This window comes from Ylistrum balloti, unplaced genomic scaffold (assembly GCF_031769215.1).
Source record: "Ylistrum balloti isolate Yb309-2 unplaced genomic scaffold, AGI_CSIRO_Ybal_v1 Utg371184, whole genome shotgun sequence".
In the NCBI taxonomy this organism is placed as follows: domain Eukaryota; kingdom Metazoa; phylum Mollusca; class Bivalvia; order Pectinida; family Pectinidae; genus Ylistrum; species Ylistrum balloti.
Genome location: NW_026782645.1, coordinates 211515 through 237023, shown reverse-complemented (window position 1 = coordinate 237023; position 25509 = coordinate 211515). Strand labels below are relative to the sequence as shown.

General features: G+C 38.6%; 1 protein-coding gene across 1 annotated transcript in view; it reads right to left on the bottom strand.

The window, feature by feature from the left end:
* The window catches only part of LOC132561245 (low-density lipoprotein receptor-related protein 2-like), an 88938-nt gene that overhangs the window by 57155 nt on the left and 6274 nt on the right, over positions 1 to 25509 (bottom strand). Inside the window, exons 7-25 of the mRNA XM_060225974.1 lie at positions 24505 to 24645; positions 20122 to 20406; positions 18291 to 18404; positions 18019 to 18138; positions 17057 to 17293; positions 16489 to 16614; positions 15733 to 15858; positions 15478 to 15609; positions 13356 to 13475; positions 13028 to 13153; positions 12394 to 12602; positions 9997 to 10181; positions 9139 to 9367; positions 7236 to 7425; positions 6737 to 6862; positions 4458 to 4630; positions 3428 to 3678; positions 1582 to 1756; positions 898 to 1129 (exon numbers count right to left, since the gene is read on the bottom strand). Of these exons, the coding sequence (XP_060081957.1) occupies positions 898 to 1129; positions 1582 to 1756; positions 3428 to 3678; positions 4458 to 4630; positions 6737 to 6862; positions 7236 to 7425; positions 9139 to 9367; positions 9997 to 10181; positions 12394 to 12602; positions 13028 to 13153; positions 13356 to 13475; positions 15478 to 15609; positions 15733 to 15858; positions 16489 to 16614; positions 17057 to 17293; positions 18019 to 18138; positions 18291 to 18404; positions 20122 to 20406; positions 24505 to 24645 (3297 nt within the window). The remainder of the gene's footprint in view (positions 1 to 897; positions 1130 to 1581; positions 1757 to 3427; positions 3679 to 4457; positions 4631 to 6736; positions 6863 to 7235; positions 7426 to 9138; positions 9368 to 9996; positions 10182 to 12393; positions 12603 to 13027; positions 13154 to 13355; positions 13476 to 15477; positions 15610 to 15732; positions 15859 to 16488; positions 16615 to 17056; positions 17294 to 18018; positions 18139 to 18290; positions 18405 to 20121; positions 20407 to 24504; positions 24646 to 25509) is intronic.

Below are 25509 nucleotides of genomic sequence, written 5' to 3'. Positions count from 1 at the left end.
GGCTTACTACAGAACCAAAAACGCAGGAGTCAACACTTCTTTCTAAAAATCAGGGGACTGGCCTACTACAGAACCAAAAACCCAGGGGTCAACACTTCTTTTTCAAAATCAGGGGATGGGCTTACTACAGAACCAAAAACCCAGGGGTCAACACTTCTTTCTTAAAATCAGGGGATGGGCTTACTACAGAACCAAAAACGCAGGAGTCAACACTACTTTCTTAAAGACAGGGGATAGGCTTACTACAGAACCAAAAAACCAGGGGTCAACACTTCTTTCTCAAAATCAGGGGATGGGCCTATTACAGAACCAAAAACCCATGGGTCAACACTTTACTACTTTCTTAAAATCAGGGGATGGGCTTATCACAGGACCAAAAACCCAGGGGTCAACACTTTACTTCTTTCTTAAAATCAGGGGATGGGCCTATTACAGGACCAAAAACCCAGGGGTCAACACTTTACTTCTTTCTCAAAGCCAGGGGATGGGCTTATTACAGGACCAAAAACCCAGGGGTCAACACTTTATTCTTACTCAAATAAAAGGGAAAGGCTTATAACAGGACAATAACCCCAGGGGTTAACACATTTCCTCTGACTCAAAGTCAAGGTATTGGCAGATTAGGAAAATCAACACATTACTTCCAAGACTATGTCAGGAGGTGGGGGGTGCGTTTTACAGGATGACAGGAGCCAACACATGATTTCTGACTCAAAGCCAAGGCATGGGCTTATCAAGAACACTGAAATAACACTGGTTTGTTATTTTACTACATAAAACAACAATATCTATGTGTGTTTATCAAAATACTCTGTTACGTGTTTCATTCATGTTAAACACAGTATTGATACACTATCTAAACAGACCAGTAGTTGTGTGATAATAATGGTTATTTACCCTTCGTGTGACGGTCATTGTAAACAACGAGGTCAGTCAGTAGGGCAATGTTTTCCTTGACAATATGCATTTCTCGTGGGTGGTCCAGTGGGATGTAGTATATCCTCTCATGGTCAGGGTCAGCGAAGTAAAGTCGTCTGTGGAATATAGCCAGACCTGTTGGGTTACCAAGCTTGGAGTGCACAATTCGGGTTCTGTGAGTGTGTGTCTTGTCTAGGGAATAAGCCATTATCTAAAAGGGACAATTGATATCAAAGACAAAAAACAATGAAAAACATCTATATACATAAGATCACAGCAGTTAAATTAAAAGACTTTTCAGCTATAATTTTGTATCTTTGATAATGTAGAACATATTGGATTAAATTCTGTTCTAACTTTCCACAAAATTTGTGAACAGCTGAAATATCTTCATTTATGACTTTCAGCTAATTCAGAAAAACTCTTTGGTACTAGGATATACTTCAGATAATACAGACTTTCAGCTAATTCAGAAAAACTCTTTGGTACTAGGATATACTGCAGATAATACAGACTTTCAGCTAATTCAGAAAAACTCTTTGGTACTAGGATATACTTAAGATAATACAGACTTTCAGCTAATTCAGAAAAACTCTTTGGTACTAGGATATACTTCAGATAATACAGACTTTCAGCTAATTCAGAAAAACTCAAACAATGTACCCAGTTTTTCGCCGAGTCAGCCCAGTACAGAAGATTGGAATTGGTATCTATGGCAATGTCTCCAGGAACCTCAACTCGCCTCTCATGGACAATCTGAGGACCAGTGCCATCCATAAGCATAGAGGCAATTTTAGCAGACACTCCATTTCCACCCAGATCAGCCCAGTATAAAGTCCTACAAAATAGTAAAACTGGTAAAAGTATCATTTTCGTTTAAAATACTCAAGTCTACAAAAAACAGAGTTTACCAAACTTTACTGGTCTTAAGGAAATAAATTACATCTACAAACTTGATATCAAGCAACTCCACATCTGAAATTAAATTATGCCAGCATGCTAAATGTTAAATTATCAATAATATGGGATTTTAGGCAATTTAGAAGAATTTTTATTACTGTAAATTTGCGGGTATAGTGCCCACTCGGGTATAGTGCGCAGGTACTTTTTTGGGGTAAGATAAAGAAAAAAAAAGTTTTCTTCAGAAAGATTAATTGATTACTGGTTACCGCAATGAAACAGGTGTGGTTTGATCCATTGATAATTAGGAAACCACAATCATCGTGACCCTAACATATTTAATTACCTTATATAAACAAATTCACACAGGTGCCTGACTTAACAAGTGTGAAAGGCTTGGCTAATTGAATAATTAACCGTTCTTAACAGGTAACAAACACGTTGAGTATGAAGAGATTAATTGACACCCGGCTTGGGCTGAACGCGTACTATTACTCAGAAAACGATGTTGTTTTAACTGTCTGAAAAGTTTCAATCATACCTTGTCCCCATATCTGTACCTACTGCGGTATCCGAAGGTACTTAATTATAAATTGTTTTCACCGACTTCGACATGGGGGTACAGCAAACGCTATTGACTACACCGAGAGACTTGGGTTTCGTGCTGCCGGTCGCCACTTCGACATTCCAGAGTGAAATATCAAGGCCAGAAGGAAAAAAGACCGTCTAAAGTCCGAACCACTGACCAGAAGGGCTAACATAGGTGCGACAGCGAAACACCCAGAGATGGAGAGAGAGCTGGTCAACTTTGTATGCGATCACCGAGATGCCGGCATCGCTGCCAGTACAACAGAACTGCGTGTGCGGGCCATGCAGATCAAGAGAGGTCATGGGGTCACCAACTTTGGGCATCGGTGGGATGGGCTGTCCGATTTATGAACAAAATGACTATCGCCCAAAATCTTCCGGACTCATTGAATTTCACAGATATATCATCAAAATGAGGCAGAAATTCAGACACTACTATAGCCCCGACCATTAGTAAGACCGTCACTATTCGAACAACGGGAAACGAAAAAAAATTAGAGTCACCGTAATGCTAGCGTGAATGGCCTATGATTAAAACATTCAAAATTTATTTCATTTTTTTGTTTTTTTGTTTTTATCTCCAAACTATCATATATGACCAACGACTTTTACATACAACTATGTGAAGGGAGATAATCCAATATGGCGGACGCAGAACTCGGGAATGATAACCCCAAGAATGGCATGTTCCTGTGTATAATGCGCACCCCCTCTTTGACACGACCGTTTTAGCTTGAAAAAGTGTGCACTATACGTGGAAATTTACGGTAATGATTCTATGTTTTTCATGATTTCACTGTTGTGAGATTTGATTGTAGAACGGATTCTCCTTTCATCAGAATGAGGTATATTATCAAGTATTGCATATACATGGTTAGTGGGATCACAAACCTCAGGGAAAAATTATTCAGTAGCAAATATTTGTCTGCCAACTTGAGGGTGAGATCCACTTCACCTTCAAATATTGAAAACCCAAAGAAACTATCCACCAACAAGGTCATGAGTCAAGAGCAATACCTACCCCTTTGATGGGTCAAGGGTCAAAGACACCGGCTGGTCACAGTCCAACGGTCTGCCTGTGTTGGACATAAGGACCTTACTATACTGTTTACCATCGAGTCTCATCACCTCAATAGTGCCTGCCTTGGTGTCGGCCCAATACAAGTTTCGTGCCACCCAGTCTACAGCCACAGCGTGCACATACCCCGAAAACTTTGATGGCATGAACTGTGTGACATTACCATCCCTAATAGATACCTTCACCACCGATGCCTGGAAGTAATATCAAAAATCTAATGTTTTAAGCTCATAAGAAATATTGTTTACTATAAGTATTTAAACAGCAATATTCAATACAAAATATTTTAACCTCTTTAAACTGACTAGAGTTCAATATCAGTGTTACCACTGTATAGTCGCTTATTTTGCTATTTATCGCTGCATCAATGTGATCATGAAAATCTAATCCAGTAAATAATGAGGCATGTGTATTAGATGTCCTTTAAAATTAGGACCACAAAATTTTAACTTTTTCAAACACAATTAGATCATTTTAAATGAAAATGATGAAAAATTTGACCCATGAATATTAACAGCTATAATATTCTTATGGATAACTTAAACATGTTCCTGTTTATAGCTTTCAAAATGGACTGAAGGTTACAAGTGTAAAATGGAAAGTTGATGCCACACAATTCTTCAAGGTTCTCTCAGTTTTAAAATGTTTCCATGTCATAATTTAAGTAACACATCTGGAGTTACTGCTCACTTAATCCATCATTTTAAAATGAAATCTGGTTATTTTGAAAATGATAAATTAGTAACAGCACTTGTTTGTTTTAGCTATGTTGATATCAGTGGATAAGTGCCTGACTTACAGATGTAAGCCCAAGGTGTTACATTTGAGTAGACGGCCTTAAACACTGGACTGACTAGTCACAACATCCTCAATGAACCAATCAGGAGAGATAACTCTTACGAACTAAAATCATATTATCAAAGAATATTCATCAGCAAATTTATTACAATTTGTTCTTGCAATCAATTCTTACATTGAAAATGTCTCCACGCTGTACAACGTAGAGACTACCATTGGCGCTGTCAATGTCCATGTTCATCCCACTGAGAACACTAGCGACTGGAAGCAGGGGGTGTGTCACATTGTCCTCCATATCAATACCCACAATACCTGTCTTTGTCATATACATCAGGTAGTCAAGGTCGGCTGACAAACAGACCAATCAGAAATGGTAAAACAGACATCTACATTGATTAAATAGGTCACTATACCATCAAGGTCAACTGACAAACAGACCAATCAGAAATGGTAAAACAGACATCTACATTGATTAAATAGGTCGCTATACCATCAAGGTCGGCTGACAAACAGACCAATCAGAAATGGTAAAACAGACATCTACATTGATTAAATAGGTCGCTATACCATCAAGGTCAGCTGACAAACAGACCAATCAGAAATGGTAAAACAGACATTTACATTGATTAAATAGGTCGCTATACCATCAAGGTCAGCTGACAAACAGACCAATCAGAAATGGTAAAACAGACATGTAAATTGATTAAATAGGTCAATTTATTACATTTTTAGCAGTGAAATATAGGGATATCTCAAACTGATAAAAGGATTGACCAATCAGAGAGCCCAATACAAATCTACTCCACCATAAATTTCCATTTTCATGGCAGTCAGCAGACGATGCAAGCCAGTAACTCTAACTTTGTTATCAGTGGTCAAACCCATCCCCGTTCTGAGAGTCTTGAGTGTGGACCAAGGCATTTTAAAAGAATCCGTGTCATTGATAGTGACAGCAACTAGGCTGGCGCCATACTTTTTCATGCGCGGAAGAAACATTGTTTTTATTTTTTCAGTTAACGTTTAAACCATTTTATTGTGTTTAAGTGACATCAATAAATTACAAAATCCATGTCCAAACACAAATAAACATTAATTATGATTTATTTATGAGTCTGTATATCTTTACTGATTTTTCATAAAATGGACTATTTTTTGCCGCGCACAACATCATTGTATAATGAGTGAGTAGTGTGTGGAAAAAGCATGTTCAACTTACCCATTTTATAGTTATCGTAAGTTTGCCATTGTTTTGGTTTATTTTTGTGATGAAAATGTAATAAACAGAATGTTGAATATCCTATATATAACATTAAGGTCAGCTGACAAACAGATCGACCAGAAATTGCAAAATAAATGTCTACATTGTTTGAATAAAAATCTTAAACTATAACTTCAACTGGAAAATGTATTTGCAAGATTTCAAACACATCTCTTTCCTTTGTCAATAAAATCAGGGGCAGATGAAACATCAACCCTCCCTCAGACTGCCTGTTGACAGTCCAATCAGGGGCTGAAAGGATGAAACATAACTCCTCTCTCAGACCACCTGTAGACAGTCCAATCAGGGTCTGAAAGGATGAAACATCACTCCTCTCTCAGACCACCTGTAGACATTCCAATCAGGGTCTGAAAGGATGAAACATCACTCCTCTCTCACACTGCCTGTAGACAGTCCAATCAGGGTCTGAAAGGATGAAACATCACTCCTCTCTCACACTGCCTGTAGACAGTCCAGTCAGGGACTGAAAGGATGAAACATTACTCCTCTCTCACACTGCCTGTAGACAGTCCAAAAGGGTCTGAAAGGATGAAACATCACTCCTCTCTCACACTGCCTGTAGACAGTCCAATCAGGGTCTGAAAGGATGAAACATCACTCCTCTCTCACACTGCCTGTAGACAGTCCAATCAGGGTCTGAAAGGATGAAACATCAACCCTCTCTCACACTGCCTGTAGACAGTCCAATCAGGGACTGAAAGGATGAAACATCACTCCTCTCTCAGACCACCTGTAGACAGTCCAATCAGGGTCTGAAAAGATGATAAATCACTCCTCTCTCAGACTACCTGTAGACAGTCCAATCAGGGACTGAAAGGATGAAACATCACTCCTCTCTCAGACCACCTGTAGACAGTCCAATCAGGGTCTGAAAAGATGATAAAACACTCCTCTCTCAGACCACTTGTAGACAGTCCAATTAGGGTCTGAAAGGATGAAACATCACTCCTCTCTCAGACCGCCTGTAGACAGTCCAATCAGGGTCTGAAAGGATGAAACATCACTCCTCTCTCACACTGCCTGTAGACAGTCCAATCAGGGACTGAAAGGATGAAACATCACTCCTCTCTCAGACCGCCTGTAGACAGTCCAATCAGGGACTGAAAGGATGAAACATCACTCCTCTCTCTCACTGCCTGTAGACAGGCCAATCAGTGTTATAGCTTAGTACTTACAGGGAATGCACTTGTTTTCTGAGTCATCCAGTTTCATGTCAACCGGGCAGGCACACGAGAATCCCTTAGGCTTCACTGATGACAGGAGACAGAGATGACTGCACGATGAGTTGGAACATGGGTTACCTAGCAACAAGATAGCAGTCAACTAGTAACAGTATACAACAGTTGCAACATGATACCAAGCAACTACATATGAGTAACCTGGTAACAAAGGAGCAGCATAGCAACAGCAAAGGAGCAACTACATAGGAGTAATCTACAAACAAGATAGGAGTAACCTACAAACAGTATAGAACAGTTAAAACATGGTATCAAGCAACTACATAGGAGTAACCTAACAACAACATAGGATTTACCTAGCAATCAAGTAATAACAGTAATTATCAACTTTGAGGAAACAAAACTGAATATCAAATAATCACTCGGGTAGATAAGAGAAAATTATTTTTTTTCCTTCTCAAAAGAGTCACTTTGGTACCACTGATCACACACTGACCATCAAGGGCACTGTAAGGCTGCCTGACCGGGTGCATCACAGCAATACCCAAGGGACGGCTGATACGACTGATGGTCAGCCCACGATCTGAGCAGTTGAATTTGTTACACTGAGAAACACGTCCCGCAACACGATCTGTCCAGAAGATGGTATCCTCAAACACAACAAGTCCATGTGGGTGTCGCAGGAACTGAAGGCAAAATTTCAGGAATTTTATAAATCCAGTCAAACATATCATCTATAAAATCAAGGGAAAATGACCTTTGTATAGAAGTTCAACTTTAGGAATTGTATCGCATTGAAAAGTGGACTTCATAAAGAGGTTCTGCTTTTAGAAATTGTATAACATTGAAGAGGTTTATATTTGTTATATACAGGTGGCCTTAATACAGAGGTTCAATGTGAAATTGTATTACATTGAAGAAGTTTATATTTCATATACAGGTGGCCTTAATACAGAGGTTCAATGAGAAATTGTATTACATTGAAGAAGTTTATATTTCATATACAGGTGGCCTTAATACAGAGGTTCAATGTGAAATTGTATTACATTGAAGAAACTTATATTTGTTATATACAGGTGGCCTTAATACAGAGGTTCAATGAGAAATTGTATTACATTGAAGAGGTTTATATTTGTTATATACAGGTGGCCTTAATACAGAGGTTCAATGAGAAATTGTATTACATTGAAGAAGTTTATATTTCATATACAGGTGGCCTTAATACAGAGGTTCTAGGAGAAAATGTATTACATTAAAGAGGTTTATATTTCATATACAGGTGGCCTTAATACAGAGGTTCAATGAGAAATTGTATTACATTGACAGGTTTATATTTGTTATATACAGGTGGCCTTAATACAGAGGTTCTAGGAGAAAATGTATTACATTGAAGAGGTTTATAATTCATATACAGGTGGCCTTAATACAGAGGTTCTAGGAGAAAATGTATTACATTGAAGAGGTTTATATTTCATATACAGGTGGCCTTAATACAGAGGTTCAATGAGAAATTGTATTACATTGACGAGGTTTATATTTGTTATATACAGGTGGCCTTAATACAGAGGTTCTAGGAGAAAATGTATTACATTGAAGAGGTTTATATTTCATATACAGGTGGCCTTAATACAGAGGTTCTAGGAGAAAATGTATTACATTGAAGAGGTTTATATTTCATATACAGGTGGCCTTAATACAGAGGTTCAATGAGAAATTGTATTACATTGACGAGGTTTATATTTGTTATATACAGGTGGCCTTAATACAGAGGTTCTATGAGAAATTGTATTACATTGAAGAAACTTATATTTGTTATATACAGGTGGCCTTAATACAGAGGTTCAATGAGAAATTGTATTACATTGAAGAGGTTTATATTTCATATACAGGTGGCCTTAATACAGAGGTTCAATGAGAAATTGTATTACACTGAAGAGGTTTATATTTGTTATATACAGGTGGCCTTAATACAGAGGTTCAATGAGAAATTGTATTACATTGAAGAGGTTTATATTTGTTATATACAAGTGGCCTTAATACAGAGGTTCAATGAGAAATTGTATTACACTTAAGAGGTTTATATTTGTTATATACAGGTGGCCTTAATACAGAGGTTCAATGAGAGATTGTATTACACTGAAGAGGTTTATATTTCATATACAGGTGGCCTTAATACAGAGGTTCTAGGAGAAATTGTATTACATTGAAGAGGTTTATATTTGTTATATACAAGTGGCCTTAATACAGAGGTTCAAATAAGAAATTGTAATTTTACTCCCGTTTATCAAATACATATAACCGAGGATACCATGCAATGCCTTGTGTACAATCATATAATAGAGAAAGATTTTGCTAACAAGTTAACATGCTATAGATTTATAGAATCAATGGACACTTACATGATCATTGGCGAACACTTGTCTGCGTCCAGATCCGTCATAGTTACAATATTCGATGTAATCAAGGCGAGCATCAGCAAAATATAGCCTCCTATTGGGGTAATCCAGAGAGAGGCCATTTGGCCAATAAACCTTTTTAGTGACAATGGTGGTACGATTGTGTCCATCCATGTCTGCTCTCTCTATACGAGGATGTTGTCCCCAATCTGTCCAGAAAATGTACCGTGACCTGCATCAAAAATTATATTTCATAGGGTCGTATGAGCATGACAATTTGACAATTGAAACTTATGTTCATAATCTTTTCTTCCTAGTTTTTAAGCAACATCTCTACCAGAGAGTCTATCTGTGTTTTGTGGAAAGCTTCCTGCTTTCCCTTTTAGCTCTCTTGGTCTTTGGTAAATTCATTAAGATGGAGAATAATACGTACATACATAAAGGTTGAAATACATACAACTGAGAGTCAGAAGCTTACAAAGCCAACTAATCAGTGCTTCAGTATATAATGCTTTTGCTTATCAGACATTTCACCATATCACCATGGATACTGAACCTACCCTATCATGCAGGTTTATCCCCTCCCCCATCAGTGATAAATTGCACACTATCACCATGGATACTGAACCTACCCTACCCTATCATGCAGGTTTATCCCCTCCCCCATCAGTGATAAATTGCACACTATCACCATGGATACTGAACCTACCCTACCCTATCATGCAGGTTTATCCCCTCCCCATCAGTGATAAATTGCACACTATCACCATGGATACTGAACCTACCCTACCCTATCATGCAAGTTTATCCCCTCCCCATCAGTGATAAATTGCACACTATCACCATAGATAGAGTACCTACCCTTTCCTAGGGTCGACTTCAATACCACGTGGGTTTGTGATGTTCTGACTAAACAGAATGGTCTTCACGCTACCGTCGAGCTTCGAGACCTCAATGGTTTCAAACACATAGTCATTCCAGTAGAGATTTCCACCTATCCAATCGACAGCAAGGTCCTCCACCACATTTACACCCACCGGGAAAACCTACAACAAACAACAAGGAAAACTGACAACAAATGACCAGGGATGATGCAATATAGATTAATCCAACCATATCAGTACAGTTGTTAACGCACTCTATATCAGTGTCCTGTAATAACCCCACTAACATCAGTACAAGTACAGTTGTTAACGCACTCTATATCAGTGTCCTGTAATAACCCCACTAACATCAGTACAGTTGTTAACACACTCTATATCAGTGTCCTTTAATAAACCCACCCACATCAGTACAGTTAACGCACTCTATATCAGTGTCCTGTAATAACCTCACTAACATCAGTACAGTTGTTAACACACTATATATCACTGTCCTGTAATAAGCCCACTAACATCAGTACAGTTGTTAACGCACTCTATATCAGTGTCCTGTAATAACCTCACTAACATCAGTACAGTTGTTAACACACTCTATATCAGTGTCCTGTAATAACCCCACTAACATCAGTACAGTTGTTAACACACTCTATATCAGTGTCCTGTAATAAGCCAACATCAGTACAGTTGTTAACACACTATATATCAGTGTCCTGTAATAAACCCACCCACATCAGTACAGTTAACACACTCTATATCAGTGTCCTGTAATAACCCCACTAACATCGGTACAGTTGTTAACACACTCTATATCAGTGTCCTGTAATAAACCCACCCACATCAGTACAGTTAACACACTCTCTATCAGTGTCCTGTAATAAACCCACCCACATCAGTACAGTTAACACACTCTATATCAGTGTCCTGTAATAAACCCACCCACATCAGTACAGTTAACACACTCTATATCAGTGTCCTGTAATAAACCCACCCACATCAGTACAGTTAACACACTCTATATCAGTGTCCTGTAATAACCCCACTAACATCGGTACAGTTGTTAACACACTCTATATCAGTGTCCTGTAATAAACCCACCCACATCAGTACAGTTAACACACTCTATATCAGTGTCCTGTAATAAACCCACCCACATCAGTACAGTTAACACACTCTATATCAGTGTCCTGTAATAAACCCACCCACATCAGTACAGTTAACACACTCTATATCAGTGTCCTGTAATAAACCCACCAACATCAGTACAGTTAACACACTCTATATCAGTGTCCTGTAATAACCCCACTAACATCAGTACAGTTGTTAACACACTCTGTATCAGTGTCCTGTAATAAACCCACCCACATCAGTACAGTTAACACACTCTATATCAGTGTCCTGTAATAACCCCACTAACATCAGTACAGTTGTTAACACACTCTATATCAGTGTCCTGTAATAAGCCCACCCACATCAATACAGTTGTTAACACACTATATATCAGTGTCCTGTAATTAGCCCACCCACATCAGTAAAGTTGTTTATTCACTCTATATCAGTGTCCTGTAATAAGCCCACCCACATCAGTATAGTTGTTAACACACCCTATATCACTGTCCTGTAATAAGCCCACCCACATCAGTACAGTTGTTAACACACTCTATATCAGTGTCCTGTAATAAGCCCACCCACATCAGTACAGTTGTTAACACACTATATATCACTTTCCTGTAATAAGCCCACCCACATCAGTACAGTTGTTAACACACTCTATATCACTGTCCTGTAATAAGCCCACCAACATCAGTACAGTTGTTAACACACCCTATATCAGTGTCCTGTAATAAGCCCACCCACATCAGTACAGTTGTTAACACACTCTATATCAGTGTCCTGTAATAAGCCCACCAACATCAGTACAGTTGTTAACACACTATATATCAGTGTCCTGTAATAAGCCCACCAACATCAGTACAGTTGTTAACACACTATATATCACTTTCCTGTAATAAGCCCACCCACATCAGTACAGTTGTTAACACACTATATATCAGTGTCCTGTAATAAGCCCACCAACATCAGTACAGTTGTTAACACACTATATATCACTTTCCTGTAATAAGCCCACCCACATCAGTACAGTTGTTAACACACTCTATATCACTGTCCTGTAATAAGCCCACCAACATCAGTACAGTTGTTAACACACCCTATATCAGTGTCCTGTAATAAGCCCACCCACATCAGTACAGTTGTTAACACACTCTGTATCTTTGTCCTGTTTATTACTTCTTTTAAAGATTGTATTATTTTCATTTCTATTTTTTTAATTCATACAACAATTAACTGTGATGGATATTTAGGATTTGGTGTTGCTTACCTCAGTTAGATTTGTACCGTCCACATTAACTCTGTAAATGCGTTTCAGGGCAGAATCACTAAAGTAAATCTCTTTGTTGGCAACATGAACATCTAGTCCAGCAATGGACCTCACACCTAGCAGGGGGATCGCCACATAGGAGTGAAGGTCAAGGTCAGCATGGACAATGGCCGTGTGGCTGGTCACTATCAAGGATGGCTTGGTCAAGTCTGCCAAATACAAAAACCACACAAAGCTGAGTAGTGCAAACCGGAATTTTGTCAAATTTGTCCGAGAATGAGGGAGTTATTTTTATTTAATTTCTCATCATGCACAGTTGTAAGTTTGTTGTCTTTTGTTTCTCTCTCATTTTTTTTCTTTTTTTTTTCTACATTTTCTTTTCTTTATTGTCATTATTATTATCATAAGTTCAGTTCTTGCTGACAACTTTGCTATTGTTCAAGTAATTATTGTTTTCAATCTCAAGCTTTCTCTGGTGAAATGCTACTGAAAACAAACACTAAAGTTATCACCTAAATGTCAGACATAATTTTTCTACTGTTAATACAGTCCTCATGGTGAGATTGGCAGGGAAGAAGAGAGAGGATGAATGGCAGGAGGAGGCAGAAGAGCCAGAAAGAACAATTCTACTTACTCCTGTCAGCGGCACATTTGTGGTGGTCAACAAGTGTGTAACCTTCTCCACAGGCACACTTATAGGATCCCTTTGTATTGATACACTGCTGACTGCAAGTTCCGGCCACCTCACACTCATCCCAGTCTGTAACACAGTCAGGGGAGGTAATACATGTATTCAGGGGAGAAAAGGAAATTTATTAAAGGAAATAATCAACAGTTGCAAGAAAATCAATGACTATCAAGGGAGATAACTAATAATTCTAATATTGGGGAAAGAAATAAATAGTTGCATCTTGAAATATCGATGTTCTCACTTAGTCAGGGGAGACAAATCAAAGGCTTACCAACACACAACTTAGGCCCGCGGAGTCGATGACCTGGTGGACACATACACTCTGCCCCACGAGGAGTCTGGAGACACATAAAGCTACAGCCACCGTTATTGACCTTACAGTCATCATTGTCTGAAATAAAAAATCATTGTAGCAGGTTTTCCATACATAGGCATAACCAATATACCAGAACTCTTTTTATAATATATCCTTTATAAAAAGAACGAAACAAGAGGCAAATGGCCTAAACAGTTACCTGACTCATCTCAACCAAACTTGAACTCTGTAAATTATAATCAAATCAGTCCTATTGTTAAAGCCTTTTGAGATCATATTGATATAAGGCTGCATACTGAGTTTCATTAAATAAGGTCTGTAACAAATACCCAAGTACCAGTATATGGGTTTGAGAAATAATAGAGTGTGAAAATGTGTACCCCAGTACCTGTCAAAAAACATTCATTAGGAAACATTCTGTCTGTGTTTACATCAAGCATGTGTACACACAGGAGACTTGTTTACTGTACTTGTTACCAAGGACAATGCACAAGGATTTCTGTATGAGATTATGTCACATGATTCGCTGCTCTTATTCATTTATGTTAGCATGCTTTGATTCCTGGTTGAAACTTTTGCTGGGGTTGTTCCTTCAATGTAGTTGTCAAGCACAATAACTCTGTCAAATACGGTAATGTCTCAATCCCACTTTACAATAACTCTGTCAAATACGGTAATGTCTCAATCCCACTTTACTACCTGTTACATCGGTGGAAGTAACACCATCCTGCCATATTTACAGTAAGCTTGACAGGCAAGTTTTGTTAACTTAAGACCTGATGTGATTTGTCTCCAGATCATTTAAATTACAAAACAGTTGATAGGTGCGAAGAAAGGAATACAATAATATCGTCAGTGAAACATTGTGTTCAGATATGGTTAATTTCTATTTGGTCCCTGAAGTTACAAGCACTTTTCAACAAGGTAACTAAAATAAGACCCAAAATTTTGAACCCCTGACAGCCCTAATAATCCATTTAAATTTACTGAAGTTATCATGTTCACAAGGTTCAATATTGACAAGCTACAAAGGGCCATAACTCTGTAAATAAATCAGTCCAATCTTTGAATTTATCAAAGATCTTAACGGTACAAGGCTGTAACGAAGTTTCATCAAGTTATCATGTTCACAAGTTCTATGGAAATTAACCTGTAGAGGGCTATAACAGTGCAATTTTTTATCAAATTGGTCCCATTGTCAAAGTAATTTGAAATCTTAAAAGACTCAATATCATGTAACATTAACGTCAATTCAAATTTGCTGAAAATATCATGTTCACAAGGTCTGATGGTAATGAAACTGAAAGGGGCTTAACTCTATATGTTACAATCAAATTAGTCTCGTTGTTGATATGAAATATTAATATAAAGCTGAATACCACATTTTATTACAAGAGGCCCATTGGGATTTAATGGTCATCTGACTATAAAGAACCATATAAGATAGACGCCCAACGGGCCTGAATTGTTCAACTTTGCTAGAACTTACAAAAAAGTCTTTGTCAGTTCGTAAAGTCAATTTCTGCAAACTTGAAATTCTATTCCTCATACATATTCCACACAAAAACCATAACAAAGGACTTACTGCTTGTTTATTTATTTCTTGTAATTTAAATTTTAAGTTCTCTAAACATTTGACCTTGAAAGTAGCTCAAGCTTAATAATATGAATAGATTTGGTAGCCCTTCATCTAATTATGTTACAGAACCAATATCAATAGCCTGGACCTTTTGAATATTGAGATTTCCACATATTTGACCTCTGTGACCTAGAAAGTGGGTGAAGGTTATTCATATGGACAATCTTGGTAGCCATTCAACCCAGAATGCTATACAGGCCCAATGTCAGCATCCCGTATAGTGAGAAGTCAAAATTATAAATTGTTTGAGGCAGATGACAGACATTGGACAAAAGAGGACTTAAAAAAGCAACAGTTCTACAAAAGACATCAACATCAGAAACAGATGATTGAATATATGACTGAATCTGTTAAAATCAGGCATCCATTTCTGTAGACTATTTTACTGCATTCCAAATATACATTTCTGAAAATTTAGTTGGGTTTTAAGTCACTCACTACAGATGGCGCTCTCATCATGACCTCCAGGACAGTCATCATTTCCATCACACACCAGAGACGTGTTGACACAGACACGGAATTCTCCCGGACACTGCCACTGGTGTGAGGGACAGCGGAATGGTGGAGGTGCTACAATATGGAAGACAATGTCATATTAACATGATTACAAAAGACTTGTCAGATAACTGAATTGTTTATATCTAACAAACATCAATTTAGTATTTACTGGTTGTCAAGGCTACTGATACATACGACAGTTGAGGTTTTGGTCCTCGTCACTGTTATCACCACAGTCATCATCTCCATCACACATCCATGACTTGGCAATACAGCGTCCATTTTTACACCGGAATCGCTCAAATGAACATGTCGGTGTAGCTGTAGATTGATACAAATGTTGAATTTATAAAAGAAGTATATAGTTATCAACCACATGACTATTAAATGAATGTGGCAAAAATTATGAAATAAGATTTTGCAGTTATTCTAAATAGATTTGATTAAATTATTTAAACATATCCTGTGCCATTCATGAAACAAAAACCTACAATATTTGTTAAGAATTCCTGAACATCCCTTCTAATATACAGTTCATTGATTCAAATATGCTGGAGAAGAAATCCAAAAAATGTTTTTCAAGATGGCAGTTATGGCAGCCACCTTGGATTTCAGAACAATCAAAAAAAATAAAAGCTTGGTCAGGACCATCTCTAGATCATTCCAGGTAAGTTAGAACTATATCTAGCTGAATTTAAGAGTAAAAAGCGTGCATGACACTGAACACTTCAGTAAAACTTATAAAGAATGTGTATTGTTCCTGATTCTGTTTAAATTTAAAGCAATGCTTCGTTGATGAAGCAGAAAATGTAGGTCACAGTGACCTGAATTTGACATCCTGGTGTATTTTTCCAACACTGATTTCTGACAGTGTAATACTAACAACATCTACAACAGATATCAACACAAAGCAAACAGACTGAAACAAGGCCATCAGGAAATTGCACTCACGACAGTCATCTGGTTCGTCAGACCCATCGGGGCAGTCAGACTGGCCATCACATTTCCATGTCAGAGGAATACAACCCCCCTGTGTACAGTTAAACTCTTCCTTCAGACAGCCATCCTCTCGTGATGCTTAACAAACAAAAAAGACACAAACTTAGTACCAAAATTAGAATCAGGACTAAAAAGACCTAAATTATAGCAGGATTTTACAATGAAAAAATATGTTTCAGGGGTTTAATGTAGTTACATAGGCTCAAAACCAAGAACATGAATTTTCCGGAACTTTTAAATTTTATTCTTCCATCAATCGCTTATAAACTGTTAATGAGATCAGTGCTGATTATGATATTTTCAACATTTTTTTAAAACTTCTTTCTCAAATAGACTAACAATTCAACAACAACCCCAATCCCCAAACCCTTCACCTTAAAAACTTTTTTAAATGCCTTTCAGCTATTTACACTGAATACAATTTCATCAATCTGCTTCATGCCAAGTGACCTTGACCTAGAAATGTCGAGAGTTATGAGAGTATTTAGATATTGAGAATTTAGATGGACAGAGTACTTACGACAGTCCACTTCATCACTGCTGTCTCGACAATCTGGTGCACCATCACAATGATAACGTTCGGGGATACACTGTCTCTCTGTCTTACAGGTCCATTTCCCTTCTGTACAGTTCAGGGGGGGACAATCCTGTTCGTCCGACTCATCAAAACAGTCTCTGGATCCATCACATAGTTTACTGTCTGGGATACATCGCTTATCCCCACACTGGTAGTAGTCTGCCGCACACGTGTGTGTCTCTGGTTGCAAATGTAAAATACATAATCGCAAATCAAGTATTTTTGAAGTAGCCATATTTTTGCTGCTTTTCCGCAATATTTCAATTTTTGTCAGTTTAAATATTTTGCAGAAGAGATTTTAAGATGGTGAAATATTTTGAGCGACCCATTCTCTAATGTACATTCATTGGAGTCCTTTTCTCCAGCATTCTGTGTTCAGACAGGCACTTTCCTGTGAAGATGATATTGTTGAGTTCAGATGTTACGGCATTGTTTGAAATTATTTTAATTTTAAGGTCTTTGATTTTAGAATACTTTTGTAAGAACACCACTGTCACATCTTCAGTAAATGAAGAACATTTCATGGAGGTTTTTAAACAATGTAATTGGCAATACATACCAAGTACAAATAATAAATATGGTTGATAAAATAGTTATTCTGTTTTTGTTCTATTCGTATTTTTACTTCTATAAAAAACTACCTTTTTCCTGTAACTATTTACTGTTACTTTATATAGAACTATTTATAATAACCACTGCAACTAATTATAGACACTTTTTACTCTGATTATTTACTGACTGCTTACTTAAACTATTTATAATAACTATTACTGTTACAAAGAAAAGGAGATTCATTTTCTGACAGAAAATCTTCTAAAACTGTTGGTAGGTCTTCCACAGATGGATTCCTAACGGAATACCGAGTCAATATTTACTTACTGACTACTTTCAGTATTTTTACTTACCACAAAAACTCCCTTCGTCTGACCCGTCCCCGCAGTCATTGTCAGTATCACACTTAAAACGATAGTGTATACACAAGGTGTTGTTGCACTGGAACTGATTCTGACGACACTTCTTAACCGCTGTCATAGAAATGAATAAACTCTCATTCTTTTGAATTTGATTCTTTGTTTCCTGGACAATCTTGTCCAACACAGTATAACAATGCAATGAAAAATTTTAACTGCAGTAAGAAATTTACAATAACAGATGTTGAATCTGTGTGTATACTCACGGCAATTTTTCTCGTCTGACATATCTCCACAGTCATCATCTCCATCACAATGCCAGAGTTTGCCGATACACTTTCCGTTTTTACAGTGGAACTGATGAGGAGGACACGTTGTTCCTTGTAACGATAACAAAGTTATTTGTCCATTTTCTTCATACTGGCCTACTAGAAACATAATTCTATTGATGAAGCATCTCTATTCATTATTTATATCTCACACTCTATCATAATATACATAATTAGCCCTAGGGTGAGCTAATTGCAGGAGAATATCATTTACTTTCAATTCTAATGAACAGAAACAGACACCGGTGGGCTTATTTCCTGACAGGGAATGTACAGTATATTAGAGTGACTTGACCTTAATCAAAAACTGTTTTTTTAAAGAGGCCAAACAGACATTTATCTTTCATTGGTTATCTACCATAAGTATCCTACATTAAGTCTAAGGGTCAACACATTACTACTTACTCAAAATATGGGGGTAGGCTTATTACAGGACAATTAACTCAGGGGTCAACACATTACTACTTACTCAAAGTCAGGGGGTGGGCTTATATCAGGACAATTAACTCAGGGGTCAACACATTACTACTTACTCAAAGTCAGGGGGTGGGCTTATTACAGAACAATTAACTCAGGGGTCAACACATTACTACTTACTCAAAGTCAGGAAGTGGGCTTATTACAGGACAATTAATTCAGGTGTCAACACATTATTACTTACTCAAAGTCAGGGGGTGGGCTTATTACAGGACAATTAACTCAGGGGTCAACACATTACTACTTACTCAAAGTCAGGAAGTGGGCTTATTACAGGACAATTAATTCAGGGGTCAACACATTACTACTTACTCAAAGTCAGGGGGTGGGCTTATTACAGGATAATTAACTCAAAGGTCAACACATTATTACTTACTCAAAGTCAGGGGGTTGGCTTATTACAGGATAATTAACTCAAAGGTCAACACATTATTACTTACTCAAAGTCAGGGGGTTGGCTTATTACAGGATAATTAACTCAAAGGTCAACACATTATTACTTACTCAAAGTCAGGGGGTGGGCTTAAAACAGGACAATTAACTCAGGGGTCAACACATTACTACTTACTCAAAGTCAGGGGGTGGGCTTATTACAGAACAATTAACTCAGGGGTCAACACATTACTACTTACTCAAAGTCAGGAAGTGGGCTTATTACAGGACAATTAATTCAGGGGTCAACACATTACTACTTACTCAAAGTCAGGGGGTGGGCTTATTACAGGACAATTAATTCAGGTGTCAACACATTATTACTTACTCAAAGTCAGGGGGTGGGCTTATTACAGGACAATTAATTCAGGGGTCAACACATTACTACTTACTCAAAATCAGGGGGTGGGCTTATAACAGGACAATTAACTCAGTGGTCAACACATTACTACTTACTCAAAGTCAGGGGGTGGGCTTATTACAGGACAATTAATTCAGGGGTCAACACATTACTACTTACTCAAAGTCAGGGGGTGGGCTTATAACAGGACAATTAATTCAGGGGTCAACACATTACTACTTACTCAAAGTCAGGGGGTGGGCTTATTACAGGACAATTAATTCAGGGGTCAACACATTACTACTTACTCAAAGTCAGGGGGTGGGCTTATTACAGGAGAATTAACTCAGGCGTCAACTACTTTCTTGGAAGTCAGCGGATGGCCTTATTGCACCACAATGAGTTTGGGGCAATTCTAAATTTAGATGGGCTTTTTACCAGATAGGGCTATCTGGATGGTTATGGTATTGTACACCACTTGTTGCTATAGAAACGTTTTTTGTAACCAGTGATACATACTCTTGTCACAGTCAGTCTCATCCGAGTGATCAAGACAGTCATTATCCTGGTCACATCTGAAGGCTTGTGGAATACACCTTCCATTTGCACAGCGAAAGTTTCCAGGCAAACATTCGATAGTCCTGTTTTCAGTGGGATCACTAACACAATCTCGCTGGCTCTCCGCAATCTTTTTCCCAAATGGACAACCACAGACCCTACCAAGTGCACCAGAGTCCCTAGAATAGGGCACGGGAAAGCAAAAGTGTGAACAATCCCCATTGCGATTCTGACATGGATGATTTTCTGAAATGCAAAATCAGAAAACAAAATGTGATTCATCTGACTTATATTATCAAGAATCTAACAGAGTCAACATGACAGATAAATATTTTATAGGGAGATGTGATAGTACATACACAGACTTGATGTTAACACTGACCAGAAGGATCGTCTAGTTCTGTCTGGACGCCAGACCAGTAAACAATAAATTGTGAAATCAAATTTTAATCAAACATTTTAATTATCAGCTAGAAATATTTATGTGGATGTACATTCCAAGGCTGGAGAAATCTGGACAATTATTTGAAAACTTTCTGTACCAGAGATGGAAAACTAACATTCAACAACATAGGAACCTTGCAGCATCAGCGATAATAAGGTAGTTACTTTCCTGTGTTTCTTTAATAAATATATCCATCTCGGGTCATGACAGTAAAATTGTGATTTCATTTCCTGACATAGAAAAGAATTGTTAAAAATATATTAATGTTCTAAACAAGATTTCAATAAATACTTCAACTTTCATCAAAATGCAACTACAGACAGTCAATACCATTTTTGGTTGAAAGTTCAGACAGCTTTTTTGCATCACAAGGGGAGACAACTGGATTTATATTGTGAAAAATGTCACCAACTAGTTTGCACAAAATGCCTTTCTTCTGTGTATTACATCCAAACTGTTTGTGAACTCAATCACTCCTCTAGATGTTAAAAACTTTATCAACAAAACAGAACAAAATGACCTGGTACAAGTCAGGGAATATATCACTTCTGCTGATTTATTACTCAAAGACAATACCAGTCATTTTGAGAAACTTTCACACCAACTAAAAAATCAAACAGATCAACTTAAATATGAACTACAGGGTAGATCTATTTACAGCACAGACACTCTCAGTTTATAAACAGATGGAAGAGGACAACACCAGGATGATACAGAAATACAAACAAGAGACTTTGTCTCAGGTGAGCTAAAAAGAACTGCAGATGTACAACAAACAACTACAGGAAAATAAAAGTGACAGTTCAGCATGGTTTTCACCTACAGAAAGATCAAATTTTCTATCATATATTTTCCTATTAACATCTGTAATATTACATATGATATACATTAGCTCTCACTGGTATAAATGTTTAGTCAATTTTAATCACAAGTATGTAGTCAGAATTGATATTATTTCTACAGTGCAGATCTGGGGTGTGTAGTGTGGGATAGTATGATCCCCACAGTGAAGATCTGGGGTATGTAGTGTGGGATGATATGAACCCCACAGTGAAGATCTGGGGTGTGTAGTGTGGGATGATATGATCCCCACAGTGAAGATCTGGGGTGTGTAGTGTGGGATGATATGATCCCCACAGTGAAGATCTGGGGTGTGTAGTGTGGGATGATGTGATCCCCACAGTGAAGATCTTGGGTGTGTAGTGTGGGATGATGTGATTCTCACAGTGAAGATCTGGGGTGTGTAGTGTGGGATGATGTGATCCCCACAGTGAAGATCTGGGGTGTGTATTGTGGGATAATATGATCCCCACAGTGAAGATCTGGGGTGTGTTTATGATCCCCACAGTGAAGATCTTGGGGTGTGTAGTGTGGGATAATATGATCCCCACAGTGAAGATCTGGGGTGTGTATTGTGGGATAATATGATCCCCACAGTGAAGATCTGGGGTGTGTAGTGTGGGATGATATGATCCCCACAGTGAAGATCTGGGGTGTGTAGTGTGGGATCCCCACAGTGAAGATTTGTGTGTTTAGATCTGGGGTGATGTGTAGTGTGGGATGTATGTGATCCCCACAGTGAAGATCTGGGGTGTGTGATCCCCACAGTGAAGATAGTGTGGGATGATGTGATCCCCACAGTGAAGATTTGGGTGTGTAGTGTGGGATGATATGATCCCCACAGTGAAGATCTGGGGTGTGTAGTGTGGGATGATATGATCCCCACAGTGAAGATCTGGGGTGTGTATTGTGGGATAATATGATCCCCACAGTGAAGATCTGGGGTGTGTATTGTGGGATAATATGATCCCCACAGTGAAGATCTGGGGTGTGTATTGTGGGATAATATGATCCCCACAGTGAAGATCTGGGGTGTGTAGTGTGGGATGATATGATCCCCACAGTGAAGATCTGGGGTGTGTAGTGTGGGATGATATGATCCCCACAGTGAAGATCTGGGGTGTGTAGTGTGGGATGATATGATCCCCACAGTGAAGATCTGGGGTGTGTAGTGTGGGATGATACAGTGATCTGGGGTGTGTATTGTGGGATAATATGATCCCCACAGTGAAGATCTGGGGTGTGTATATGATCCCCACAGTGAAGATCTGGGGTGTGTAGTGTGGGATGATATGATCCCTACAGTGAAGATCTGGGGTGTGTATATGATCCCCACAGTGAAGATCTGGGGTGTGTAGTGTGGGATAATATGATCCCCACAGTGAAGATCTGGGGTGTGTAGTGTGGGATGATATGATCCCCACAGTGAAGATCTGGGGTGTGTTTATGATCCGCACAGTGAAGATCTGGGGTGTGTAGATGATGTGATGTGAAGATCTGGGGTGTGTAGTGTGGGATGATATGATCCCCACAGTGAAGATCTGGGGTGTGTATATGATCCCCACAGTGAAGATCTGGGGTGTGTATATGATCCCCACAGTGAAGATCTGGGGTGTGTAGTGTGGGATGATGTGATTTTCACAGTGAAGATCTGGGGTGTGTTTATGATCCCCACAGTGAAGATCTGGGGTGTGTAGTGTGGGATGATATGATCCCCACAGTGAAGATCTGGGGTGTGTAGTGTGGGATGATATGATCCCCACAGTGATCTGGGGTGTGTATGTGGGATGATATGATCCCACAGTGAAGATCTGGGGTGTGTATATGATCCCCACAGTGAAGATCTGGGGTGTGTATGTGGGATGATGATCCCCACAGTGAAGATCTGGGGTGTGTATGTGTGAAGATCTGGGGTGTGTATATGATCCCCACAGTGAAGATCTGGGGTGTGTATATGATCCCCACAGTGAAGATCTGGGGTGTGTAGTGTGGGATGATATGATCCCCACAGTGAAGATCTGGGGTGTGTATATGATCCCCACAGTGAAGATCTGGGTGTGTAGTGTGGGATGATATGATCCCCACAGTGAAGATCTGGGTGTGTAGTGTGGGATGATATGATCCCCACAGTGAAGATCTGGGGTGTGTAGTGTGGGATGATATGATCCCCACAGTGAAGATCTGGGGTGTGTAGTGTGGGATGATATGATCCCCACAGTGAAGATCTGGGGTGTGTAGTGTGGGATGATATGATCCCCACAGTGAAGATCTGGGGTGTGTATATGATCCCCACAGTGAAGATCTGGGTGTGTAGTGTGGGATGATGTGATTCTCACAGTGAAGATCTGGGGTGTGTTTATGATCCGCACAGTGAAGATCTTGGGTGTGTAGTGCGGGATGATATGATCCCCACAGTAAATATCTGGGGTGTGTATATGATCCCCACAGTGAAGATCTTGGGTGTGTAGTGTGGGATGATGTGATTCTCACAGTGAAGATCTGGGATGTGTTTATGATCCGCACAGTGAAGATCTGGGGTGTGTAGTGTTGGATGATGTGATTCTCACAGTGAAGATCTGGGGTGTGTATATGATCCCCACAGTGAAGATTTGGGGTGTGTTTATGATCCGCACAGTGAAGATCTTGGGTGTGTAGTGTGGGATGATGTGATTCTCACAGTGAAGATCTGGGGTGTGTAGTGTGGGATGATGTGATCCCCACAGTGAAGATCTGGGGTGTGTTTATGATCCGAACAGTGAAGATCTGGGGTGTGTAGTGTGGGATGATGTGATTCTCACAGTGAAGATCTGGGGTGTGTAGTGTGGGATGATGTGATTCTCACAGTGAAGATCTGGGGTGTGTAGTGTGGGATGATATGATCCCCAAAGTGAAGATCTTGGATGTGTATTGTGGGATGATGTGATCCCCACAGTGAAGATCTGGGGTGTGTAGTGTGGGATAATATGATCCCCACAGTGAAGATCTGGGGTGTGTAGTGTGGGATGATGTGATCCCTGGGATCCTCTGTATATAACAGATACACAAATAAGATATATTACCTGGTTTGCGCTGTATGGTTTTATCATAGATGGTGATGTCACGTAGAAACTCTATGCCACTTCTCAGAGTTGTCTGATAACGCCCCTCATAGTCTGTACGGATCAGCGACTCAAGCTTCCAGTCAGAAAAGTATATATGATCTGTAGCAAACACAAACTTTGTTAAAGTTGTACCCTTCCTTGACTTCTGACGTAGCTATGATTGGTAAATAATCTTTGATGGACAGTGTCATGCTAACCCTGACCTTTGACATATGGTATGTATTTGACCTCTGACATATAACAATCTTTAACATACAGAATATATATGACCTTTGACATTTTTGTCTGTGAGATATTTGATGTGAAGAGAAACATATCTGTAACATTTTACAGAGAGTGTAACTTTACACATCTCTGTACTTTTTATAGGGAGTGTAACTTTACACATCTCTGTACTTTTTATAAGGAGTGTAACTTTACACATCTCTGTACTTTTTATATGGAGTGTAACTTTACACATTTCTGTACTTTTTATAGGGAGTGTAACTTTACACATCTCTGTACTTTTTATAGGGAGTGTAACTTTACACATCTCTGTACTTTTTATAGGGAGTGTAACTTTACACATCTCTGTACTTTTACCGGGAGTGTAACTTCACATATCTGTACTTTTTATAGGGAGTGTAACTTTACACATTTCTGTACTTTTTATAGGGAGTGTAACTTTACACATTTCTGTACTTTTTATAAGGAGTGTAACTTTACACATCTCTGTACTTTTTATAGGGAGTGTAACTTCACATATCTGTACTTTTTATAGGGAGTGTAACTTTACATATCTGTACTTTTTATAGGGAGTGTAACTTTACACATCTCTGTACTTTTTATAGGGAGTGTAACTTTACACATCTCTGTACGTTTTATAGGGAGTGTAACTTTACATATCTATGTACTTTTTATAGGGAGTGTAACTTTACACATTACTGTACTTTTTATAGGGAGTGTAACTTTACTCATCTCTGT